The sequence below is a fragment of the Acomys minous genome (genome assembly GCF_964271855.1).
Source record: "Acomys minous genome assembly, chromosome: 10".
NCBI lineage: Eukaryota > Metazoa > Chordata > Mammalia > Rodentia > Muridae > Acomys > Acomys minous.
The window spans coordinates 86,291,064-86,318,251 of NC_140491.1; the positions used below are offsets into that span (position 1 = coordinate 86,291,064).

At 46.0% G+C, this 27,188-nt stretch overlaps 1 protein-coding gene across 1 annotated transcript in view; it reads left to right on the top strand.

Annotated features, from left to right (window-relative positions):
- Positions 1–26,921, top strand: part of KIF5C (kinesin family member 5C) — a 147,727-nt gene extending 120,806 nt beyond the window's left edge. The window contains exons 23-26 of the mRNA XM_084800002.1: positions 567–671; positions 7,091–7,307; positions 8,498–8,608; positions 23,150–26,921. Coding sequence (XP_084656128.1) covers positions 567–671; positions 7,091–7,307; positions 8,498–8,601 — 426 coding nt within the window. The 3' untranslated portion in view covers positions 8,602–8,608; positions 23,150–26,921. The remainder of the gene's footprint in view (positions 1–566; positions 672–7,090; positions 7,308–8,497; positions 8,609–23,149) is intronic.
- Positions 26,922–27,188: the final 267 nt, after the last annotated feature.

Sequence of the window (27,188 nt, forward strand, 5' to 3'; positions counted from 1 at the left end):
TAAGTCTGAAGGATTTTCCCAGCACCTGGATGCTGTGACAGGGCTGAGCCTGACTCACTGAGGAGCTGCATAGCTTTGGGTGCTGAAGAGACAAGCAGAGGCCATTAGGATTTCCCTGTGGCAACAATGCCTCTGGCTGACAGGCTTGCTAATTTTTCATCTGATCCTGATGGCTAACTTAAGCTTGAGTCTCCTGCTTATTTTCACACTGGGTCTTCTTAATAAGTTGTGAGTGCTTTCTTTTGAAAAGAGACATCTCCTTACCTGCAGGAAAGAGGTACATTTCATTAGAGAGAAATGTGTGCAGCATACAAGAGCAGACCTGAAGGTGTTCTTATTCCAACACCACGCTACAATGGCTCCTGAACACAACACTTCAGTGCCAGTCAAGGAAATTTATCAGGAAGTCCACGGGGTGGAACCTTTCACAGCTTTTCTTTGTTTTCACTTTCAGACTGTCTTTTAGTGGGGTTGCAATTCTTCTTCAAGAGCGTTAATGTATTATGATCACTTGGTAGGTGAGTGGGGCAGCGGGGCATGCCACTAACTGTCATGTGTGGGTACAGAGTGTGGAGCTGGACAGCGATGATGGAGGAGGCAGTGCCGCCCAGAAGCAGAAGATCTCCTTCCTGGAGAATAACCTGGAGCAGCTCACCAAGGTGCACAAGCAGGTGGGTGAGCTCCCTGCGCCCCACCCCACGCCCCCAGCCTCTGCTCTCTCGTGGGCACAGTCGGGGCTGGTTGGCTGCAACACAGAACAGTTCTGCTGTTGGATATCTGTTAGTGGTCAGAGAACACGTGTGCCGGGGGGAAAATGCTAGTCCTTGAAAACCCCTGCATTTTGGCGGGAACGATGGCTTGCACCTCTATTCTTGACTACTAAGGAGATGGGACCAACATTCAAGTTTAGATGCTTAAGACCAGCCTGAACACCGTAGTGAGATCCTGTCTCAAAGTGACAAGAAGATGGTAGATGTAGGAGGACTTAGGGTGAGGAGTGAGGGGTGGATGTGATCAAAATACGTTGTACGAATTCTAAAAGACTAAACAAACAGAAAAAGAAAGCCCATGCCTGTAGCCTCAGTACCTTTCTTTATATATGAAAAACTTCCCTTGGCTAACAAGATGGCTCATTACATAGTCATGTGCTGTGTGCTTGATGATCTGAGTTCAATCCCGAGAACCCACACAGCAGAGAAAGAAAACAGCCTTCTGCAAGATGTCCTCGACCTCTGCATATGTGTGATAGGACACATGTACCTGCACATACACACCGGAGACAAGACTGTATGTATGTATGTATGTATGTGTGTATGTATGTATGTTTGTATATATGTATATATGAGAGAGACACTGACTTTCTTTGGTGGAATCCATTTCTAGAGAAGGAAAGGGGAACTCTCTAGGGCTTAGAGAGAATAAAGTGTTGAGACTTATCTTGCTTTCTTTCCACCCTTGGATACTGACTGGCTTTGTCCTCCTCCATGACGTCCCTGAGGCATCTCTGTAGAACAGAAGTCTCCACATAATGCATGTGCTGATCAAGCTGCCTTGGGCCCCTTATTTTATAGCTAAGGAGACATTGCTTTGTTTCATAGATGATGTTATAGGTTAAAAGAGAATGGCCCACATAGTTTCCTGTATTTGAATGCCTAGTCACCTGAGAAGGACACCATTTGAAAGGATTAGAAGGACTAGGAGGCGTGGCCTTGTTGGAAGAAGCTGATGTTTCAGGAGCCCAAGCCAGGCCTGAGCTTTCTTCCGCTGCCTGTGCATCAGGATGGAGAGCTCTCAGGCCTTCTTCAGCACCACGTCTGCCTGCGTGTTGCCGTGCGTCTGCCTGCGTGTTGCCGTGCTCCCCATCATGCTTGTAATGGACTAACTGAAGCTATAAGCCAGCCCCAGTTAAACACTTTCTTTTATAAGAGTTCCAGTGGCCGTGTGTCTCTTCCCAGCAATAGAACAGCGATTAAGACAGGTGGGAACCCAGAGAACGGAACCAGCAACCTCTGAGCTCTGTTGTCCTCATCCTGCTCTGGCCATCTTGGGTCTCACTTAGGATCATCGCCCTGACATCTGTCCAGAGTTACAGAGAGGAATAGGCATGTCCAGTATACCAGTGGCTTGGGCATGCCATTTGCCTCCCTTCTTTTCTACAAATGCCAGTATGCCTGTGACTCTTTCCAAGGTTTGATAATAGGGTACAAATAGTCTTAACTCTTTGGGTCACGTTGCTGAGGGCATGTGACTTCTCTTTGACTTGTTAGATTTGTTTCCGTAGGGCTGGTGATGACATTTTTCCCTAGAGAGAAGATGGCAGATCAACACAGTGAAATCATTCAAGCAAATTGATAATGAGAAATACAGAAGCAAAGACTGCCAGGCATCTTGAAATGTGGCTCTGCAACTCATTATTTTATTCATGAATTCAAGGACTATTTATTAAAAGCCAAGTCTGCCAGGCATGGAGCTGCTACTGGCATAAGCAAAATAGGTCAGAACAGCAGTAGCTTGCTTTGATAGTTTTTTTTTTTTTCTGGTTTTTGATCCTTTCTCTGATCCATATGGATTCTAGCAATTGTAACTGGAGTTTAAAGTGCAGATTCCTGGGCTTTGGCAACTCCATCAGGCTAGGCCCGGCAGGTCCCAAGAAAGGTGACCTGCAGTGCTGGGGCCCCGCCTTCCTGATGTGTTCTCCTCTTGGGGTGGTGTGTTCTGCAAACTTGCCTGTTACTGGGGTGTGTGTGTGTGTGTGTGTGAGAGAGAGAGAGGGGGGGGGGAGAGAATGTTAGTCCCTTGTCACAAAGGTATTTATGGACCAACCCTGCTGCTCTTAGAACCCAGGGTAACTGAAGAGGAAAGACTAAGGATAATGACTCTGTCTGTGTCCTCAGCCTTGAAGGGGCTGAGACAAGTTGGGGTGGGGGTGGTAACGCAGTAGTCTGGTCCACAGAAAAGAGACGAATGAAATGATGGCAGACCCTTTGCCTGCTTTTTCAAAGTACCCCAGGGACCCGTGTTACTTACTCTCTCTTCCTTGTGACTAAATACCTGACACTAAGCAACCTTGGGGAAAAGAGATTTGGTATTCATGTTTGAAAGTGCAGGCCACCATGGTAAGGGATACATGGACCCAGGATTAATTGACGGTTGTGGGGTATTAGTAGAGCTTGTAGGGTACAAGCCTGGACGTCTGATCCTAACAAGCTAAGCTCAGCCACTGTCATCAATAATACCAGTTAAAACGACGAGTGATAGTGAAAGGCAGGGAGATATTTATCCAGCGTGGTCAGACTGGGATGAGGACTAAGCAAGGAGGTGCAGTGATCCCTCAAATTTGTCTTTGGAGTTCTTACCTGAGGTTTAGGTTTAAATAAAGGGCAAGAGGGATGTATGACTAAGCTGCCCTAGTCAACGTATGGTCACACCCATCAGTGAGCCGTCATTGTCTCTGTCTCTGCTTCTGGTATGTCTCAAAAATTGTTGAAACTGTGTGAGCTCGTTTCCTGAGAAACAAGATCCTCCTCTGAATGGTACCAGGCCAGGCCTTCAGCCTTTCCATTTCCCTAGCATGAAATCTCTGGGGAAATTCCAAGTCCTTGGGGACCATTGTCGCAATAGTCTAGTAACCAAAGGAAGGGATACAGGTGTCTCTCTTTAGGGCTTCACACCTGTCATGATGGCTACAGCGGAAGGACGTGCTCACACTCAGGCAGATCGAGAGACAGAGAGTTGAATGCTGATGTTCATCAGCCCCCTTCCCCCCCTTTTAGTTAAACTCTCTGGAAATTGACAAAGACATACCTAGAGCTATGCTTATAAAGACAGACATGCTAACATTTAAGCATCATAAGTCCTCTACCTGCCAACTAAACACTATCAAAGACCAATTTTATCTTATTTTTAATTTATTTTTGTTTTATGTGTATGGGAATTTTCTTGCATGTATGCCTGTGCCCCATGTACTTGCCTGTTGCCCAAGGAGGCCAGAAGAGGGTGCCAGATCCCCTAAAACTGGAGTGTGAGCCACTATGTGGGTACCGGGGATTGAACCTAGTCTTCCTCAAGAACAAGTGTTCTTAAACACTGAGCCTTTTCTCCAGTCTCCTGATCACCTTTAAACCAAAACTTTACACCCCTGGTTCTTAAAGATTCTCATGTCATTATTTTTATAAAATAGTATTTGTTTGTTTCTCTTAGCTTATTTCTTAAGGCGGCTATCACACAAATAATTGAGACACTTTTATATTTGCTTATAAAGCTATCCAACATAATCTTGAGCCATTTTAGTCTGTTTATAACCCTCTGTGTTATCCTGACTCCATCTTTGCCACAGTCCCCAAGTTACTTGCCTTTTAGTTCTTTCATCGCTCAGGCTGAGTCCTTCCCATCTCTCCTGCACCTCTGCCTGTGGCTGAATCTCCTAGCTAAATCCCTAACTCCTCCTCCTCTGGCTAGCCAGAAGTCCAGCCCTATTCTCTCCCCTGCTCATTGATTGGCTGCTTTATTGACATGTCAGGGGGACAAACGGGAGCAGAGTTTATACAACATTGAGACAGAAATCAGAATGTCAACTGCACAGTAACCCTATGCCGACATTCTTATAATGCAAAATGTATTGTTCATCTCTAGGAATCCCCTAAGTCTTACCTACACCAACATTTTTTTTTAAAGCCCAAGTTTGTAGTCTGCTCTGAGACTCAAGTAATATTTCAACTGTGAACACTTGTAGGGGGAAAACAAGACAGTGCATGTATTTTTAATCTGCAGTGGCAGAGAGTACGCATCTCTAAAAGGAAGAAACAAGGAAAGCATAAAAAGATTGCTTCTGGCATGCATACCGATAGAACACTCATATCCATAAAATAAAAATTTTAAAAAATTGGACCAAATCAACAGAGCAAACATCAAACCCTACTACTCCGTATCTAGCACCTTGGGTTTACGATAGCACCATTTGTGCTGCAGTGGGCTTGTGTTGCCCCACCCCTCAGCTCTGCTGCCGTGCGTACCTGTGGCCTCTCCCTTTGGGCTGGCTCTACTCACTCAGTGCCTGCACATTTCTAGATTTCCAGCATCCCGATGTCTCCATTGCAGCTTAGGCTTCACCTTCACAGCTCGATGCTCAACTCACTTATAAGTTCCATGCAGGTAATCTTCCCTTAATACACACTTCCTGGCCTTAGTTGCTTTTTGGAACACTGGGGCAAGCTTCTGTGACGCTTGCCCTCACTTTTGGATGTTCCATGCCTTCAAAAGTCAATATGATACGAATGGTACAGCGTTCTGCTATCCACTCAAAATGCAGCCTTGCCCTGTTGGACCACAGCTACAGTGATGCTTGTGTGTCTTCCAGAGGGAGCCTGAAAAAGCCTTGCCTAGGTGGCCCTACACCAGCAGCATGCCCTAGAAGCAGGTTTTCAAACACGTTTGTGTCCTTAGACTCTGGAGCCTAGGGGTGGGGTGAGATCTTGCCCCAAAGGCAACTTCTGTGCTGTCCCAGTTGCAGTGTTTGAGGTTTCTCCTTCATGGTTTTAATCACTTTAACAACATAGTCATCTTGTCCACATTGGCTTCAAGCTCACGCAGGCTTTTTCCCTCGTCAAACTTCGATTTTTTTTTTTTAAATCTTTCTGCTCTTTTTCACCATAAATCTGAGGACAGTATGCAATAACCCTGCCACAGCCTGAATGTTATACCATCTTGAAATTTTAGTGCATTAATTTTGAATTTAGCTCTGCTCAAAATTTCAGGGAACAGATAGAAAACAGCTAGATCTTTTTTTTTTTTTCCCTTTCTTGCCAGGATATAACATGAATGGTCTTTAGGTTGGTTCCTAACAGAGTCTGTGTTACTGTTACTCACATTGCTTCATGAGCCTGGCCCTCACTGTCCTTTTTGTTGTCACCCTCCAAACTCCCACCAGATAGTCCACTAAGCTCTGCTGGCGGGACCAGAGGGCCCCTTAAACCTGCAGGTCCACTGTAGCGCTCTTCCACGTTCCTCCCATAAACTGTCCCAAGGGCCTGGGAACAGCAGGTTTTTTACTGCACTGTCTTCCCACCCCACGTCCTCTTTTCTGTATCTGTTAACTGTGGTCAAGAAGCAGGCCAAGGGAGGAAGGCTTTCTTCTGGCTAAGGCTCCAGGGTACAGTCTCTTAGGACAGGAAAAGCATTGTGGGTAAATGGGCTTGTTCCTGTGCTGATAAGTGTTTGTTTACATTTAGGCCTATCAGGAAGCAGAGAAGATGATCACTGGTGCTCAGCGAGCTTTCTTCTGTCCACTTTCTCATTAATCTGGGGCCCCAGCCTATGGGGTGGCTCTGTACATACTCATAATGGGTTGTCCCTCCATTAAACCTCTCTGAAAATGTCCTCAGAGACACATAACTTGTGTGTGCTTCTAAATGAGTTTATGTTGACAATGGTGATGAACTACCACAATGTTCAGGTTCAATACTTTTTAGAGGGGACAGTTTCTAAGTGACTGTCTGACGGTGGCCCTTTTGTTTTATACGTGCAACACCCGAGACTTGGAGGGACTCGGCTACTTCTCTAACTCAGGTGGCCAGAAGTGACAGCACTGGCATTGGAGCCCCCTGCTTACGTAGGGTCAGCCTGTTGCGTCTTGAGTATGGGTCCTAAGTGAAAAGGAGCCAACAGTCCCCTCCCATTCTCTGTGAGCCTCTGGATGTGCTGCCGAGCTGGGTCTCAACACAATGCCAGTACAGATGACAGTGGTCTGCAGAGACGCTGGAATGCACCCATTCACTGACTCAGAATTTCTCAGCTCATGCATACATCCTAGGGCAATAAATTCCTCACAGCCCCTTCCTTTCCCAAACACATTCAAACAAAGAGAGCAAGTCTTGTCTCAGAGTAAGCCTGTCCTGTGGCTGGATATGGCTTTTGCTTTTATGTGTCCTCTCATTTCTGCTGCAGCGAATCAGGCTTATATGGGCCATCAAAGACAATCTAGTGGGGGGATAGTTCATCTACTGGGCAGGGCTGTCTCCTCTTGTGTGTCTTCATCCCGCCAGGGGGTAGCATAACCTTGTTCAAAATGGGCTTCTCTGCCTCTCTGCTGCAGCTGGTCCGGGACAATGCGGATTTGCGCTGTGAACTCCCCAAGCTGGAGAAGAGGCTGCGTGCTACTGCAGAGCGTGTCAAGGCCTTGGAGAGTGCACTGAAAGAGGCCAAGGAGAACGCCATGAGGGACCGGAAGCGCTACCAGCAGGAGGTGGATCGCATCAAGGAGGCTGTGCGAGCCAAGAACATGGCTAGGAGGGCACATTCGGCCCAGATCGGTATGGGAGCTGCAGGGACCCTTATGTAGGATCTCACTCATCTGAATGGGTGTGATCGAGCCTGTGGGGCCGCGGTGTTCATCCTGGGAAAGCACGGAAGTCAGGTGCCACCATCCTCCTCAATAGTCCTGATATAGTAGTGTGTTCTGCAGAACTGCACTAAGCCCCAGAAGCCAGCTATACTGTAGCTTTTGGCTGTAAGCAGAGGCACACTCTCGGGAGTAGAGTAATATATGAGCATTTCCCATCAGGACCACGAAGAAGACCATCTGTCGGCCTCGGGGAAACCCTCTGGTTTGGAAATAACTGGAAAGAACCTGGCTGGCAGCACCGAGTGTTGTTGCAAGCCCAACGGTGGCCTGAAGTTCAAGCCCCAGGGCCACGGAGTTGGGCATTCTGCTGGAATAGGGGTGGGGGGTGTAGCTGCTCCACCGCAGGTGCCAGGCTAAAGCCAGAGGGACTTGCAGGTGTCACTGAGAGTTGCTTTTAACTGAGATGCTCCTAATAACATGCAGCATCATTTCTCACCATAGTGTTCTGTAGCTATATGGCGAGACAACATCTTTGTGTTTCCATTTGATTGGTGATATGTTGAGTTTATTGGGTTTCTTACCCTCTGAGAGTCAATCGAACATTGTGGCCTCTTTTCCCAGAAAACCCACCACAGGTGGAGTCCTTGTGAAATCTACAGGGAACTGTGGATCTGCTGCAGATAAAAACCAAAGTCCTTTGCTTCTAACTCTCATTCATTTTTGAAAAAATTTTCACCCTTAAAAATAAGATGATTAGGGCCTAAAGAGATGGCTCAGCGGCTAAGAGCACTGGCTGCTCTTCCAGAGGACCCAGGTTCAATTCCCAGCACCCACATGGCAGCTCACAGCTGTCTGTAACTCCTGTTCCAGGGGATCTGACACCCTTGCACAGGCATACATGCAGGCAAAACACCCATTTATGTAAAATACAAACAAATAAGTTATTAAGGAAAAAAGAATATTCAAATAAGATGATTAATATCTAAGTTTCCCACTCCCTGAATTATGTGCGCACCCTTAGTTTGCTAACTGTACTTCTCAGAGGCCAGACCTGCTTTTCCCAGAAAGGTCTCGAGGTAGAGAGGCAGTGCAACGTTGATAAACACGTGACTGGTTGCCATCAATGATGTTGTTCTCTCTCTTTTCTTTGGGATACAGCCAAGCCCATCCGCCCAGGACATTATCCGGCATCATCTCCAACAGCTGGCCATGCCGTGCGAGGAGGAGGTGGCTCTTCAAACTCCGCTCACTACCAGAAGTAAATGCAGAGTGAGTCCCTAAAGTCTGGGGTGTTTTCTCTTCACAGCAGCCCAGGGCCTGATGTGGAAGCAGAGTTCTCTTATCACTCTGGAACTGCACCCCAGCCTTCAGCCACCTGTTCCAGGAGAGGCGAGAAGCAAAGTCATGACCTGGCTTTGCCAACATAAACAGCCATAGGGTCCTCTAGCCAAGGGCCCTTGGGGTTGGTACAACCCCGAGCCAGGCCTGGCCTTGTCACCTCTCAGGATGATGAGTGCCTCATCTGAGCTTTGGGCTGTAGGGCTTTCCTCTGCAGCTGTATCTACAGAGCCAGATAGAAGTAGGGGGTGGCTTCTAGTCTCTGGAGCAGGTAAAAGTTTTTATGCATACAGTGAGCCTTAACAAGTGGGGTTTTTAAGAATGTGATTTATAGTCAAGTGGGGCTAGACCACTTTCTCTGAGACAGTGGTCTGTGAGCCCCAGTTCTTGCAATCCGTATGCTCACCATTGCTCTAACAGCGAAAAGAGGAAAGTGATATGCCTTTGAGAGAGAAAAAGGAAGAGCCACGCCTGTCCTTAGTAACTGAATAAAAAGGTTCCTGGTTGGGCTGGCAGGTGGACAGCAGAGGACCTGAAAACTTGGCTCAGAAAAACGTATACTTTGTGTGTGTAGATGGGATGACCATGAACGTTACTCCTGGGCTCTTGAGCCCTCACTAGGGAGGCTAACTGACAAGGTGTGTTAGCATTTGTCAAGTGATGCTTTCATTAAGAGCAACTGAGGACTACCTGGTTTATTCAGTCCTTTTTGAATCAGCATATGAAATGAATTGGGGAGGGGGGCAGTGCTCTTGAGCAAGGCACAGTGACAGCATTGCTAAGGCCCAGCTGAAAGCTTTAAGAAGGGAGCTTTAGCAGCTTTACACAAACAGCAAGGACTAGGCCAGGGCCTGACCAATGAGCGGGAACCAGAGAGCAGGCCTAGGCAGTCCGCAATGGGTCAACACACCCAGCAGTGTGCCCATGTCTTAAATGAGTTTGCTACCGAGGCACCCAGTCATGTCCAAGCTGTGCTTCCAGTCTGAAGTAAAATTAAATTGTATATTACTGAATTGATTTTGATTGCATGTTGTCAGTACTGAGGACAAAATCGGAAAGGTGGTTATTTTGGGCAGTTTAGCACAGAAAAGCCTCAAATTCTCATGGGTGGAAGTGGAGAGCAGGGGAGGGGCATACACTTAGCATGTATGGGACCTGTGTTCAGTACAACACAACAGTAAGAAAGGGACAAGCTTAGGAGGGTGGACGAAGCACATTGGACAACAGGCCAGGCTGCTAGTGGGATGCGGCCTCCCTGGGCCTCTCTGGTTTTTTTTTTTTTTTTTTTAAACCAAGAATGACCAGTGGTTTTGATAACCACCAAAATGTAATGACAGCTTCCCTGTAGTAACCAGGGCTCGTATACAACACAGTTTATTTCTCATGAGAAGGAGGAAATTGTTGGTAAGGTGCACAGAGACCAAAGAAACAGACTGCTAGACTCAACCCTCTGAGGGGGCCTCCTTTTCTTGGGGTCACCTTAGGGTCTGCAGAGTGACTTCTGCTGGACCTTCAGCCTCAGCCTTCTTCCCAGGTGTATCTCAGCTGGAAGCCAGGGCAAGGCTAGGCAGCACTGCTGGCTGCAGCAGCCTCCGTCAGAAGCCCATGAGAACTGAGGTCTGCATCGCCATGGCCGGGTCAGAGGCACATGGCCACATTGGAGGCTAGAAAAGGCAGTGTTAGCTGGCTGCATCAGCTCCAATGGGAGTGAGGTTTTATATTGCTGTGACCATAAAACCCGCAGAGATGACCTATGACACAGTCTGGCTCCTGTGTCGTAGAGGGGAAGGTAGTAGAAAGAGCTTGGTTCCTGGTGGCAGGAGCTGTTAGTGGAGCTGTTCATATCGTGCTGAGCTAGGGACCAGAGATGGCAGCAGGGAGCGGGGGCTGCACCTTCTGACAGTTCCACAATCTCTCCAAATAGTTCCACCAACCAGGGAACAAGGGTTTTGAACATAAGCTGGGGGGCAGGGGATTTAGACTATAACAAGAGTAATGTTTTTAGGAGGATGGGGATGGATATAGTACAGTGGATACTGGATTCTTAACGGTCTGAGTTTCTGCGCACCTGTTGCACAGCATCTCTGGGCAACCTGTAACATATAGGTTGTCATTTGATGAAAGCATGCTGTAACTTCTTACCTTCCAACAAGTTCTCACTTGATATCCTGGTTTAGGGATTCCAGACTATGCACTGAATAGCCACCTTCCTTGTGGAATTCAGTAAAGCGCGGCCAAACCCACAGAAGTCCAGGTTGACCTGGAACTCCGTATGTAGCCCAGGCTTGCCTTGAACTCACAACAGTCTTCCTGCCTGAGCCGCCTGACTGTTGGAGTCATAAGTGTTGTGAGCTACCACAGTGGATTTAAAACTCACATTTTGTGTAAGGCGTGCACAACCAAAGGTTGATCATTTGTCGCTGGTGTGACCTCTTGTACTGAAAACTTAAAAAACTTCTCAGACCAACATGGTGTGGTGTTCCACACTTTAACCTCAGTGTTTGCAATGTAAAAATAGGAATATCAGAAATTCAAGGTCATGCTCACACCCTCAACTATATATTGAATTACAGACTAGCCTGATGTACAGAAAGCCTGTCTCAAGGAGAAAAAAGTCAAAATTGATTAGAGTGTCAAGGCCTTCAAAGAAACAGCCACAATTCATTTCTTTCTTTACTAGTGAGTTGCAAGTGGTTTATGATGACTTAAGCTGAAATTGAAGTCTCTTAAGCATACTTTATCCATCCAGTTTCCATAGCTGGGTGCTTTCTGTGTACCTGATAAGTCTCAGGGACTTCCTGAGATTAGTGAATTGTTTACATCCTAAATGTTAATGAGCTTCCTTCCAGAGTGGAATGTTTCAATTCAGAAGAAATTGGTATACAATGTTCCATGCCTTCCTCTGGCTTTTAGCATTCTTTCTATACTCTCTTCTGTGATGTGCCCTGAAACTCAGAAGAGTCTAGATGTCCATCTAAGGCCAACCATTAAGCTGCTACATCACAGCAACAGTATATTGTCCTTAAGAGCTTTCCCAGAGGTTGTGAGTTTCTGTGGTGTGCCGTCATTTACAAAAGAAAGTTTCCATCTATGACCGACTTCTGAGAGTAACAGTGATCCACATGTGTGCACGCAGATATTTAGAAGGCAGTTTGACAGGCACATTACATCTACTTAATAAAACCATGGCAGCTGCTTTTCCACTGAGGTCTGTGAACATCCCCCAGCCTAAGACTTACAGTGCCAGACATGAATTCTCTCCTATAGAGTGGGCTTTCAATCTAATTGGAAAGCAGCTGGTCATACCCCAAACCACCTGTGCCGCTATTGTGCCTGCACTCACATCTTGCTTGGCATTTGACAGTGTGACATGCAGGGTCCAGTAGGACTGTTGGTGACAGTTCTTCCCCAGCAGCTTGCATAGGACCTCTCAGCATTATGAAAGCCAGCCAGCAAAGGAGGAAGTTTCTAGTTCAGTCCCAACCTGATTTCTCCATTTTGTGACCAATGTGTGCATCATCTTTGCCAGTAATGTCTCACCATTTAGTTCTTACTGGAACTAACAGCAGCGGCAGTGGCAGGGGTGGTGGGGTGAATTCTCTCTAGCCAACAACTCCTAGAGAGTTAGCCCACTGCTATCACTGAGTTTGTTTGTTTTTTTTCCCCCCCACTGTGACTATGAAACACTATTTTGGCTTCTAGAAGTGCTCTGTCCTGCTGCTGCAGGGTGCCTTCATTTAAGTTCAACAGCTGTCTTAACTGCTCTTCCACATGCTTTTATTTATCTGTAAGATGCCCAAGAGTTGGTGTTATATAAGGAAATCTTTTTCCAGAGTGTGGGCAGAACCTCTGAAGCACCATTGTCATCCATTTCAAGTAAGTGCCAGTTGGTCTTGAGCAGCTAAGGGCATGCCAGAAAAGAAACCTTAACAAGATCTGATACAGCACATAAAGATCTCATCACATTTATAAATTCTTCAAAATACAATGTTAGAAGCTGGGCTTGGTGGGCCACGCCTTTAATCCCAGCACTAAAGAGATAGAGACAGGTGGATCTCTGTGAGTTTGAGGCCAGCCTAATCCATAAAACAAGTTCTAGGACAGCCAGGGCTACAGAGAAAAATCCTGTCTTGAAACAATGCCTCCCCTGCCCCAAAAAGTACAGTGTTAGGTGACAGTGGTAAGGATGGGTGACACTACCCTTTTAGCTGTCCTATTACCTACAGACATGACCCTTGAGCCATCCGGCCTCCTCGTGCTGCTGTTGTCACAGGGCTGCTGTGCGCTCTTTTACCTGTGCTGCTGTCAGTGGAGTGAACTTGTAGGCTTAGTCTAAAGAGGGCTGCAGTCTATGCCTGCTGCTGGAACTGGCTCCTGGGTTCAGATAGGCTGCAGCATGGCACTGGCACCCTTGCCTTTTCACCAGCCTGGGCCAGGTCAATATTCTGCGCCTTGACATAATTTGTATTGTATACTCTGTTCACCTCCGGTCACGTTTAATCTTTGGCCATCTATACTATTTTATCTTGTATATCTTTTATGAACTGCTGCTCAGGCTTTAGAGCCTTTTCTAAAGAAGCTTGCTAGCACAGCATTTGGCTAGCACGGAGCTTGCTACTCTTGGTAGCCCTTGCAGGCCCCGTGTCTCCTTTCCATCATTGCTGTTGTGTTTTATGAACCCAATTTACACGTTGGCTCTATTGTTCAGATCTGCCAGAGCTTCTTTTACATGCACAAACGTCGGCTTTCACCATGGTGCTCAGCAAAGCCACCAAGGCCTGATACCATTCCTGGGGTCCCCATTGAGTCAGTCTCTTTTTTAACTTCGCGTTAATAGGCCCATCCGGCTCAATGAGCCACACTGCCTCTCCCGAGCTGATTCTCTCTGTGACATTCCTTTTATCATCTTCCAGCCCCTTATATTCACGAGGGCCTCGCCTGGTGATAAGCTTGAGCTCTGATGGTTCCTATGAGCCAGCCCATCAGACATTGGTCTCCACATGTTGGTAGCTCCGGTTCCCAGATTTTGTCTCAAGACACCCCACTTAGTTTCTTCATTGCCACAGCACTCAGATTGATCCCATCTGCACCCATGTCTCACATCCTCACAAGCCAGGCCGTGACAGGCCTTTTTATGGCCTGTGTAGAAATCTTTCCCAGTTCTAGAAGCTGAGAGACAGACAATTCCTGGTTATCATGGTCTTGCATGGATTTCTCTCTGTAGTCCTAGGCTGTCCTGGAACTCACAAGACCAGGGTGGCCTTGAACTCACAGCGATCTGCCTGGCTCTACCTTCCAAGTGCTGGGATTAAAGGCGTGCGCCACCACTGCCCAGCTGCATGGGCCACACTGAATCATGAGTGTTCCCTTTCTCTGTGTTAATGTTCAGACCTCAGGGCTTTTGAAAAAATAAATCATTTTCACTTTGTTCTCTACTCCCTGACTAGCTGACTGCTTTCACTTCTACAGGCTCCAGCTGTTTGGATCTCAGGGCTCTTTAACAGAGTGTTGTGTTCTCATATCTTGCCACAGTGGCACGGCAAAACCTCCATCTCGTCCTCTTCCTCCCCCTTTTCTCTCCAAATCTGGCACGGCAAAACCTCCATCTCGTCCTCTTTCTCCCCCTTTTCTCTCCAAACCAGAAGAAAATAGAATCGAACAGTTACTACATGTGCTTTTCCTGTTGTAAGTCCCCCTGAAACCATAAAATTCTACCTGGGAAGACAGCGAGGCCTCAGCCACATGCCTTTCCACTCATACCAGGGGCCAGACAACTGATACCATGGCCGCTTAGTGATTTCATCTTACACGTGTCACTTTCAGAGACTATGACACATTATTGAACCCATCACCTCTTTGGAGGCATCCCATAGTCATAAGGTAGGCCCCGTGCATCAAGGATTCGTGCTACCCCATACCAAGCAAGGGAAGATGGCACTCTGGGATTCTCCACAAAGATGGCCTTGTTTTTTATGTCCTGTCATAAATCTCATGAAAACTGCAGCCACCACTTACAGCAGGAAGGCACACCATCTTTTATTCCATAGGAAAAGGTAGCCATGTTAGAACTTCTCTCACAGATGTTCCACCCTCTCATGGATCAGCCTTAGTTACATGTCTTAACACTCATCTCAGGGGCCATGCAACCATTCCTTCCATCTCTTCGTTGTTGTCTTTTATTTTATCCCTAATTAAGTTCCACTTATGTTGTGTGTCTCCGTTCCTGGAGATGCAACACAAACATTTTCATCCCAGATAAGGAACTGACGATGGACAAAAGTAATGATTATACCGAAGTCCAGCTTGGTGAAACAGTGAGACTCATTAGGATTACTTACAGGGACAAGGATCACTCAGACAGCTGCCTCACTGAAAGCCCACTCTAGCTGGAATTCTGATGCTCTCTACATGACTTGTAGGTAGCTCAGCCAGTGGGAGAATCTCCTCTGTAGTCCTTAGGGCTTATCTCACCTTGCTGGAGTAGGAGAGAATGCTTATATGTCTTGTCAGTTTCAGGGACTTCCTGAGACTTGTGTGTTGCTTACTTCTCTAGTCTTAAGAATAGAACTTTTCAATTGGGAGGAAGTGCCTCTCCACAACAGTTGGGCAGGAGTTTGAAGCTTAGATGAAGACCCACATATGGTGTTTAAGATCTGATGTCTGACAGAGAGACTGCAGGGTAGAGAGGAGAGTGGAGGGGGGCACAGGTAAACTGGCCTAAAAACTGACAAGAAGGAGGTCATGAAAAGGAGGTGACATCAGAGGATGGTCTGAATAGGAGGATGGTGAAAGCCAGATGGTAGTGACATTGGTCAGTTTTAGGGTAATTTGTGTGGAACTGGATGGCAAGTGGTGGAGGTGGCAGTGGTCAGGACGAGGAATGAGTTGGCTACTGTGGCCTGTATTTGATGGAAGACAGAGATGTGGAGGAATGGGGTTGAGATAGGTGTCATTCTCTTAACAAGTAGATTGTATTGTAGCTGATTATCAACTCTTGGTATCCATCCGGCTAAAGTGTCAGGGCTAGAAGTGCAGGTGCAGCAGGAAGGTAGGTGAGGTGGGCAGAGAGGTCAAACTGCTCAACATTTGGCCTCCTCTCTGAAGTGAGAAGCATAGATTATCAGCAGGGAGGCAAGGAGGGGAGAAGGGCGTAGGCCTGAGAATAGAGAGGATGTGAAGTGGTCCTCTCAGGCAGTGTAGAGTGCTTGTCTGAGGCTCCACACTGAGTGTAGACACCCAATGAAATATTTATCCAGCTCTCTGGTGTGGAGGGCCCTGGACATAGCTCCTTTTCTTGGCAATGCTTTGAGGACTTGTTTGAATGTATCCACCAGATGGCGCTAGGAGGGCATTGCTGAATCTTCGTTTATTAGATTTTTGAAAGTACATTTGTCTTTCGTGGCCCCCCATCTATGTGCACACACACATGTATAGATGTATAATAGGGATATTTATCTACACACACACACACACACACACACACACGCACACACACACACACACACACACACACACGGGGCTGGATGGGGAATATCCATCTGTGCCTTATATTTAATTGTTACTTGTTACATTTTCTCCAACATTAAAGATAAAATAATATTTCTAAGGAACACAATTCTCAGAGGTCCCCAATGTTGAGTGAACTTATTTTATTATAATACTTAGATGTTTATAAATTTAAAATAGTATACATTCCCTGTTCTTACATATTTATTTTTGTTAATGAAAAATGAAATCATTCATATTACATCACGTTTGCTATCCCATCCCATGCATCCTCCCATTCCTCCCTCCCTCCTGCTTTTACCCCAATTCCCTTTCCCTATGACTGTGACTGAGGGGGATCTCCTCTCCCTGAATATGATGCTAGGGTATCAAGTCTCTTCTTGGTAGTCTGCTATCCTTCCTCCAAGCGCCATCGGGCCTCCCCATCAAGGGGACATGGCCAAATATGGGGCACCAGAGTTCATGTGAAAGTCAGTCCCCACTCTCCACTTAACTGTGGAGAATGTTCTGTCCCTTGGCTAGATCTGGGTAGGGGTTTGATGATGACTGCACATATTGTCCTTGGTTGGTGCCATAGATCGAGCAGAACCCCTGGGCCCAGATCTGCCCATCATAGTGTTCTTATTGTAGGTTTCTAGGACCCTCTGGATCCATCTATTTCCCTATCTCCTATATTTCTCTCATCTAGAGTCCCAATAGGATGTCCTCACCTCTATCCCACTTTGCTAGTAAGTGAAGACTTTCATGAGACCTGCCCCTTGGGCTAGTGTCCAGATATAAGTGAGTATATACCATTTGAGTCTCTCTGCTTCTGGGTTAACTCACTCATTATGATCATTTCTAGTTCTGTGGTACATTTACACTATGGAATACTACTCAGCTTTAAAAACAAGAAATTCCCGAAATTTGTGTTCTTACATATTTTTAACACAGACATAAAGTCAAAACAAATTTAGAAATTATATTAAAACAAAACCACAAGTCAGAAATCCAAAACTACTTAACCTTAGCATAATTTAATGAAAGATAAGTTGAGTTTTCAGTGAAGATAAACAGCAAAGTACAGTGTGGCTGCTGCAGCGTCTGATATGCCCTTGCTTGCATGTGCCTTGACCAGGCCAAAGCATCCATCTCTTCTGCTAAGCCCACACACGCCTCTTCTTGTGCCTGGAACACATCCTTTCCCTACTGAGTGGCTAGCTTGGAGACAGTTAAGGTCAGCAAAAAATTGAGTATGGAGCAGTAGGTATGTGGGAATGTTTTGGTAAGCATCGGTCACGTGTTTGGTGCTGTAGTGGTTGGTAGTTTGCAGGGATTCATTTAGAGTCAGGAAGCATATTTAATGAAGCAAATCAGTGTTTTTTGTTTGTTTGTTTGTTTTTGTTTGTTTTGTTTTTCCTGCTCTGGCTTCATGTTTTGAACATAAGGAAATCATTCAGGCAGCCACCTCCACAGACTGGCTGGGTCCCCTGTTTAGCCTGGCCCCAGAGGAGCCAAGGTACCTCACTGTGACCCTCTGTCTGTCTCTGCTCCACAGGACACCCCCTGGGCTGGTAACTCTCACTGAGATATCTGTCCTATTTAAGGTCCTACTTTTCCAGGATCTCTAATGTCGAAAAATAAATAGTTGTGAGTGATTAGTGTAAACAGAACCTTTGAATTCCTGGATAATGGGGTGGAAGTAGATAGACGTGAAAGGAAACTCTGCCTGTGTTGAGTGCCATTTTGCTGCCTCAGTAGTGAGCTGTGACCCAGCCTGAGATCCCGACTCCCCTGCCATCTGGCCTGTGCGGCTGCTCCAGTACAGACCTTTGCCCTGCCCTGATGGCCTCATATACTTGGAATGCACACACTGCTCTCAAGTGTTATCACAGTAAACGGCTCCTGGGCGTGCAGCAGGGATACAAGATTTAGAATTCTAATGCAGCCTTTCCTGCATGTTTCCTTGGCTCCCAGTGCCCTGACCCTCTTACCATCTTCATGCACTTGAAGCTGATGCCATAAACTTTCAGCTCAATTATGGCATGGGTGTGTCTTCCTTTGACCAGAAGGAGAAGCTCTAACCTCCCCAGAACTTAACCTTCTCCACTGCTGCCCTTTCTCCACCCAGGTAGCATGGAGTTTCCTCTTTCAGTGCTTGCCTACTACAACACCAAAGCCTGCCTGCCTTTTTAGGTCTTTGACTGTAGGCTGAGCTCCCAAGAGGGTGCTCACTCATTCTGCCCTTGTCTGTCTCTGTCTCTCTCTCCTGTCTCTTCATCTGTGACTTCGTGTCTTAATCACCAGAATCCCATTTGTCTTGTACCATTGTTAGAGTGACCCTTTACTGTCACCCTTTCTTGGTTGTGACACCCAATCACAAGTAAATTATCTTCTGTGTCCCAAAGATGCTCACACAGCTATCTGTCCTCAGCAGGAATGGGGTCACACTGTATAGGGCAGGCAGATCAGATGTGCCTGTCAGCTTAGCCCCAGAAACTGTGACACCGAGTCTTATTGATGGCATGCAGGGATCCTTCAGACAGGTGCAGCCCACCTCCAGACCATTCATATTGCTGTGCTAAAATTCTGTCCTTGGTCACTAAATGACCACTAAGTTCATCATTCAAGGAGCCCACTACAGGCAGAAACAGTGACTAGAGTCTGAAGTGGTGTGGCATCACCTTGGTCTGATCCTGGCTCTTACCATCTGGCCAGGTCACTTTGTCACTATGTCTTTGTGCTTCTGTGTAGCTAGTACCTACTTACAGGATCAAGTGTGTCAGTGTGCGCCTACTGCTTAGGGTCTGTGGGCCTAGACCAGGCATTTGTAAGTCTCATAACCAGAATAAAAGTGCAGGTTCCACCAGCAGCCCTGGGAATCTAGGCTGGACCACCTTCCCAGCATGCCAGGCAAGGACCTAGGCTGGACCGCCTTCCCAGCATGCCAGGCAAGGACCTAGGCTGGACCACCTTCCCAGCATGCCAGGCAAAGAGACAGTAATGGTAAAAGTCAGAGACAGATTTATCCAGTGTGACAACATTAGGAAGGGGCCAAATAAGGTCTACTGATCCCAAGTCTGTCTCAGGGTGCTTGGCCTAAGTTTTACGCTTATACACAGGGAGAACTGGGGCAGAGGGCAAGAGGTGTACGCATAGTAGGGCAGTCATAGTCAAGGTGTGGTCTAGTCATTTGTCTCAGTTCTGGTTCTAAGGGAGGTCTGCAGAAGCCCTTATTGCTGATGGGCCTCAGGACTGAGTCACTGTGGGATCCTGCTATCTTGACCCTCATGGATAATTGCCTTCAATTAGGCAATTGGGGGGTCCAGGAATACAGGGGTCCAGGGGAGGGAGTTATGGGGACGAGAGTTAACATGAGGGATTTCTTCTTCCTGAAACCCAGTGACTGCAGGTTAGGACAATGACATCGCTGTGCCTTTAGCCAGGATAGACCGAGCTCTTCCAGTGGTTAACATGCCACACTGGAGAGGTAAGCAGAGGACCCAAAAGAAAGTAGGAAGGCACAAAACACCCAGATGCTGTGTTTTCATTCTGGTTTTCAGTGACCTCGTGGGCCCACAGGAAGTCAGTGGTTGTTAGCAGAAGCAGCCTCTGTTCCCTTTTCTGTGCATGCCCACACCATCTAGTTTTATTTTTAATATTGTGGATGTCTATATGTGGGAATGTACCCATTAGTACAGATGCCTCCAGAGGCCTGAAGAGGGGGGGGTCAGATCTCTTGGAGCTGGAGTTAGAGGAGGATGTGAACCGACTTATGTGGGTGCTGGGAACTGAACTCTGGTCCTCTGCAAGAAGAGCATGTGCTCTTAACCACCGAAGCATCTCTCTAGCCCCTTTATTTTATAAACAGTTTATTTGTATTTAATTATGTGTTTTGTGTTTTTTTCTTGTCCATATGAGTGTATTTTTAAGGAAAGATTACTTTTGAAAACCCTTAGCTAATTGGCATTGCTTTGCACTTTTGCCCAGCTCTTCGTCCTAGCAGATAGTGGCTGCCTCTCAGCGGCTTCTGCATTTGTCTCTCTGCATGAAGAGAGCATCCATCCTTGTCACTTCAGAGAAGAGTCTTGGCTGTTGCACAGTGATGTAAGGGTGGGTCCTTTATAGGGATCTGATAAGACAATGTGGAAGGAATTAAAGAAACCCCTCAAGACCTTAGCAAAACTTTGATCCTCCCAATATTTACTAATCTCATAGTAGCTGGGAAGCTGGGGTCTAAAGAAAAGTGGGTCTGCAGGGCCCAGGGCAGAGGACCCGCAGAGGGCAGTGCTGGTGGCTTGGAGACTGCCACAGAGAGCTCAGAGACTCGGTGGCACCAGGAGACTTGGTGGATTGGGTTGTGTGGTTCTCCTAGTCATAAATGCAGAATGATCCCTCTGCAACAGATTGCATCACAGCCATAAGCAAAGTACAACTGGTAATTCTTATAAATGGGGATTGACCTGTAGAAAAGCAAAGGGAAAGATAAAACTATGTACTGTTTGGATTAAGCTTAAATCTACTGCAAGCAATTTCAAAAGGCAAAGGTGAGGGTTGGAATCTAAATACTTCTTGCAAAACTCATATATATATATATATATTTTCTTTCTTCTGCCTTCTCCGCCCCTTCTAAAGCAAGGTCATTTTATTCCTTCTAAATCGGGTCACACGTTTCCCACTCTGAATTGCTGGCCTCAGGTTGGCAGAGCCTCAGGTCAGCACACTGCCTGGTCTCTTGCAACTGTTAGGTGGATGAACAACTTTTCTACAGCCTGGAGAGGCCAACAGAAGTGGAGGTTAAAGGTCTCAGGATTGCCTGGCCTTCTGGGATGCAAACAGGCAGATGCGGCTTGGTTTTGGATCTTTTTTTTTTTTTTTTTTAAGGAGAGAAATGATTTACCTTCAACATTTACTTCCATTTATGTGGTGCATTCATAGAAGGAGATGGGGTCGTGGGATGGATGGAGACAGCCTAGCTGACCCGAAACAATCTGAAAATTGGAGTGAAGGGGGACACTTCACTGTAGTGACAAAAGCACCATAGCTCCGCTTGTGCTTTTCCATTCAGCAGCCTGTTACAATCCACGTCCTTCGTGCTGCCCTTGAGGTGATTGAAGTAAGCAGTGTGGGCCTCCTTTGTGGTCCCCATTTCTTTTAGTCCCTCAGCCCAAACGTGCTGGATCTTGTACATGGGGCGAGGGGAACATTTGAATGCCATCTTTCTGGTGGAAATCTCCTCACTTCATGGTCTGCTGGAGTTATTGAGGCTGCAGCACAGCATTTGTGTGCTGAGTGCTTCCTGTGTCAACATGGGTTACCTGTAGTTGTTGTGGCAGGCCAGAGTCTCAACGTAAGGTATGCGCGCAGCACCTCCCTGCCTCCAGGCACACAGGAAGACCAACCCCCTCTGCCCAAGATGGTGTGTTTGGAGGGATGAACCCTGAGGTGTAGTGGGATCTCACTGTTGCTGGTCCAAAAGGCTTCCTGTTGGTTTTCAGCTCAAAGTGGATTGTGAATGAGAGTGTCATTCTACATTCAACAGGAAGCATGGAGTCTCTCAAGCAGGGCTTGGATGTAAAGCATGTCCTTCCTGCAAACAGTTTCATCGCTCTGTAACTTCTAGAAATTGCAAGATTATTATCAAAGGTTAAGTCCCTTATAATCAGACAAGGTTAAAACCCGAGGAACGACACTGAAGGAGATCCATGTATATTTACTGTGTGGGTCTACAACTAGTGGCTGTTCTTAGAAAGCATGAACTGTCCTCTTTCCTGCCCAGTTTCTCTTCTGTTCTGTGATCCTCTTTTCCTTTTTTGTATTCATGCATAATTTCTGTTGTTCACTTACGGGATGCTGCTTACAATATTTTAAATGATGGGCCTTTAGAGAAACCACATGGAGGAAGTGTTGTGGCAGGACCGTGAGGCACTGGATGGAGAGCTGGGGGTAAGCAGGAAGTGCAGTGCGCCAGGTTATAGAGAAAGGATGAGGGTTTCTTTGTGTCTGTCTCGTTTCCTGTTGGGCCACGTCCCTTGGCTTTACATGATGAGGCTACACCTGCCCACTGTGTCCGCTACCTCTTCAACCTGAGGGTACCAGGAGCTCTGCAGGAAGTCCACAGGCTTCATTGCAGATGGGTCAGGCCCGCAGGATGCTGGCAGGCGTTGACTCTTTGGTATGTTGTGAGTGTTGAGCTTATTAGGGTTAACGGAAGACCACTCAGGGCTGGCTTCCAGTCAGGAATGGTCTAAGACTCCCGTCCTGGGGACTTGCCCAGGGTCAGATGGACAGACCTCTAGTAAAAGGCAGAGTAAACTCAAAGGGAGTGTTATATTGAAACTTTCATGCCTCCATTGGAATGAAACAACACTTCCAAATCAGTTCTCGGTGCCTGGGTCGGGACCGTGCCTGACCTACCTGCTGGTGGCTGTACTGGTTAATGAGTGATGTCTGCTTGCCCCTTAGGACAAGAAATGCTTTGTGCTACTCTGATCGTACCCAGATTTAGAATGTAGTGACTTAGGACAGAATACTGAGACTGTGTCAGGATGACAAAATACTTAAATCCAGGATGTGGGAGGCTGTATTATCCAGTACGTTAGCCAAGTCCCAGCTGAGAAACGCTGATGGTGAAAAATAGGCACCAGACTGAACACACCCTCAGGGTCGGGTGTGTGTGTGTGTGTGTGAGAAAATCTCTCAATGGCAATACTGTAGTGAAAAACAGCTGCATATGAGCATGTTGAAGTAATATTTTAATACTGGACTACATAAATGTATATTAAGATTAACTTTTCCTCTCAGTTTTATCTTTTAATGCAGATAGTGGGAGAACTACAGACAAGTGGCTCACGTTGTATGTGTATAGGACAGCTCTCCTCTGAACGTCTAGTCTAGAGCAAAATGCAAGGTCTGAGGAACAGATCCCGGCTGCTCCCTAACGCCTGTGTTCTCTCTCTCTCTCTCTCTCTCATTCTCTCTCAACAGGTGTGACTCCACGTAGCATGAGGAGGACTATATTAGTCACCAGTTCCTTTATTCCCCCTCTATACAGTCTCCATTACTTTTTACACTTGCTTGCCCCGCTGTCTGTAGTACACCGGATTCAGGTGTTTGCGCTGTGTAGAATTTGTGTGTACAGATCCGTGCTTGGATCCTTTTCCTAAGAAATCGGAAGGAGGTGGTTTTACGCAATACCCACTTCCTGCTCTGAACGATGACCACTTCTCCGCCTCCAGGGTTGCGTGGTCTCTGGAGGCCCCTGCAGTGCACTGACCCATTGGAATGGAATGCCCTTCTGTGCCATCCTAGAGGGACAGCCAAGTGCTCTGGAACCAGTGACCATGCTCTGCCTCGACTGTCTGGTTTCCTGTAAAATAAACACATTACTTTATATTTTTAGGAAACAAAAAAGTGCTGCTATAGGGTTCAAAATTTTCATTCTGAACACTTTTCCAAAACCAACCCCAGAGAGCATTTTAAATATCCTGGTCATATCTTTGGATCTGTGAAAATATACCTTTTAAAGTATGGCACCTGTTAAAAAGCAAAGCAGATTTCTTCAGGGCGGAAAAAACAGTTTTGACAATAGCAGTGTACAATTTGCTCATCCAGACACATCTATGGAAATGCGAAAGAAGAGTCATACAATTCGCCTTCGAGCTGCTTGCTGGTGAACCTGCAGTGACTAGTCCCTGCCAGCCCGGTTGTTTGAGCACCATTCCTATAGAAGTGTTGGAAATGCTGCAGAGTTGGCTGAGTGCAGATGGGGCTGCCTCCCCTCTTCGTTGCCTCCTCCGGATCCTCCGAACCTGCATTGGGATAGCCTCTTCCTCTAGCAAACCACCGTTTGCTTGAGATAGTCCTAATGAAATCCAGCATCATTCCGGTAGCTGGCAAAGAATTCCCCCAGGGGAAAGTCATTAGTGAGATTTATGCCTCTCTGTGTTTTTATTGTAACCCATCAGGGCAAACTGCTGCTGTGAATTCTTTCTTTGGCACCAAATAGGCTTTTTTTTCTAAGCACAGCTAGAGAGTGGAAAATTCAGAATAACTGGATTGGGTTGGTTTGGGTTTTTTTATTTTTAATTTTTTGTACTTTTTGGTTATTATTTTATGCAGAACCGTGAATCTAAAGGTGATTTTCCCTTAATTTCAGTTGGAGGTACTAAAAGGATCAGTTGCCAAGTAGCAGAGTTTCAAGAGAAACCAACAAGTTTAAGTAACTTAAATTGATACTATGTGCTGCTATTTTCATTAATTTGAGGTTTAGTTAATTAGTAGCATTCCCATCCATCTCAGAGAAATTACCCCTGCTGCCATCTTAGGTGCACCCTGTGCATCTTAGGTGTCATCTTAGGAGCTCACACTGTCTTCTGCAGTGGGCACCACTGGACTAAAGTTTATGCCTGGGAGACTTGGGACTTTCTCATGGCTGTGAGGGTAGGGGTAGAAAATGTGGATGTAGTTCATGTGTGTGCTCATGCACATGCATGTGTGTAAAATGTTGAGGGTCATGTATATTACCTTCCAGATTCTTTTTGTGTAGACTTTACCTAACAAAGCAATACTGCTTTGATTTAATTTATTTTTTAGATGTTTCCCCTTATCTACAGTGTTCGTTTTTTTAACTAGGCATGAAAAGACTACTTCTATTGAAGTATTCATTTTACAAAGATGGTTTTGTGTTTGTTTAACTGTGTTCACTTTGTTTAATTTTGTTGCCACTGTCTGCTTGACATAACTGCTTGGCTGCTATTTGGAGTCTGATGGAAGGGTTCTTTGCAGTGCAAGTTTACAAGCCTTATCAGGTACCAACTGATGCCGGATTAAAACTTGTTGTCTGAGTTTGCCTCTGACTTTGGAAGCTGAAACATTGGCCTTTAAGAGGACTACCAGTCAAATGCTTTATGTCTGTGGGATCTGCTATTATCTTTTATACAACTGTGCTACTTTGTGTTTGGAAATTGGGCACAGGTCAGTAATATCCTATTCTTGGCTTTCATTAATATCCATTATAAAATGGATTATTTTCGATTCTTTCTAAAGCAATTTCCCCCTAGGTCCCCGTTTTCTACTTCTGAAGAATTGTGGGGGCACTTTCAAGTTTTAAAAGGCAGCATTCATTTTGTAGTTCACATTACTTGATCTCTCCCAGGGCTTTACAAAATTCACTGTACTTTTATTCACACAGAAAGTTAGCTTTGATGTCTTTTAGAGATAATTCTGCTAGCTGCTGATCAGCCAGTCAGTTCACCTAGCGCTGGTCTTTATAAGACTTCTAATCTAATTTTCTCACACTGTGACTAAAAGCGAGGCACACCATTGGAACAGATTATGCGGTTTATTCAAGCGATCCCTTAATCTTACTTTGTCTATTAATTCTCTTTATCAGGACAGTGTACTCCTGGGCAACTTTTTAAAAGAGGCCATGTTTATAAACTTTTCATTGCTGCCAGACTATTACATCCTATACTCTAAATGTAAAAAAAATCTCATTCCTGAGCAGCCAGCTGGACGGTCCCATTTTCAGTCATGTGCTGCATGTTGCTGGTGTACATGTTAGCTGGACTCTCCTGAGTAACTCACTGTTTCACGCCTACTTCCTGGAGTTTACTGTGAGGTGCTGTATGAGAATAGTCAGATGGTTTTTTTTTTTTACAAATAACCTCTACTTGCAGGACAGTGGGGTGCTAATTATGGATGCTACTGAAGATAGAAGTGATGGTTGGGCCTTACAACACCAACTGCATTAGGTCAGTTCTTAGAGACTCCTGTGTGTAGGTCTCATCTCTGCCCAAGCTGGCCGTTCGCCTTGTTAGATGGCAGGTACCACAGCATGCTGTAAGGGCGGTAGGCCTTTTAAAGGATATAGAATCGCATATGAAGAAGGTAAGAATTTGTAGGAATGTTGGACTAATGAAGGGATTAAAACGTTTGTCTAGAATGTAGATCCAGCTGCTCCTTGAAGCCTTTAAGTCCGTATAGAGAAGTGATTTTTTTCTTAATTTAATTTTTTTTTAGTCTCAGGATGATACAAGGCTTTATCAGAGCTTGAGGGGGTAGGGTTCTTATCAGCTTCACTTTCCTAGAAGAAGAATAGCTAAAGGAACACAAAGCTTCAATAGTTCCTCCCTTTGAAGGACGGGCACCACTAGGACTCTAGTGAGAAGACATTGGGGAAGCTTGTAATTAGCAGAAGTTTGTCATTTGGCGGCTCTCACCTCAGTGTCTCACCCTGACCACCTTGAGCAAGCTTAAGAATCATCACTGTTTAAAACTGCGAGTTTTTAAACAAACATTGAGTGAGGACCAGGCAACTGCCAAAGGGAAGCACTGGTCTATGAAATCTGCTTTATTACTGAAAGTAGTGTATCGATTTTAAACTCCTCCCATGTGTGCAGATACAAGGGGGCTAGGGCTTTCTATAGAATGCTGTCTAGTTGGTAAAGCGTTGTGTGTAGTGCACATGTGTGTTCTCTGGGCTTTATGTTCTTCTGTACAGTAGATCTCATTGAGAAAATGGTGGACACATGTGTTTCTGTGGTTTGATTGGGGGGGGTGTGGCAGTATGCATTTAAATAGCTACCCTGTGAGATAGAAATTCCCCGAGGATCTGGAAGCAACCCTCCCTGGCCCTGGGGAAACTCTGGCTATCTCCTAGGTTCTAAAACGAAGATGTATGGATACTCTGGCAGACTGCATGTTGTATAATTTGAAAATACTCAAAACTGGACAATAAAACTGAGTTCAACTTTGACTGGCCTGCTGTCCTCATTTGAGCCTTAGCAGGGTGTCTGGTTGAGGTGTCAGGAAGTGTGTGTCAAAACAAATCATCTTTTAAAAGAAACTCATTTCAAAGGAACAGGTACTTCAGCACACTGCATCACCTGAGTCAGCCTTGCGCTTCCCTCCCACACCCCTGCCATGGTATTTGCTTAAATTTGCTTTCATGCCTGGGTGGCAGTGGTACACACCTTTAACCCCAGTACTTGGGAGGCAGAGGCAGGTTGGTCTTTGTGAGTTT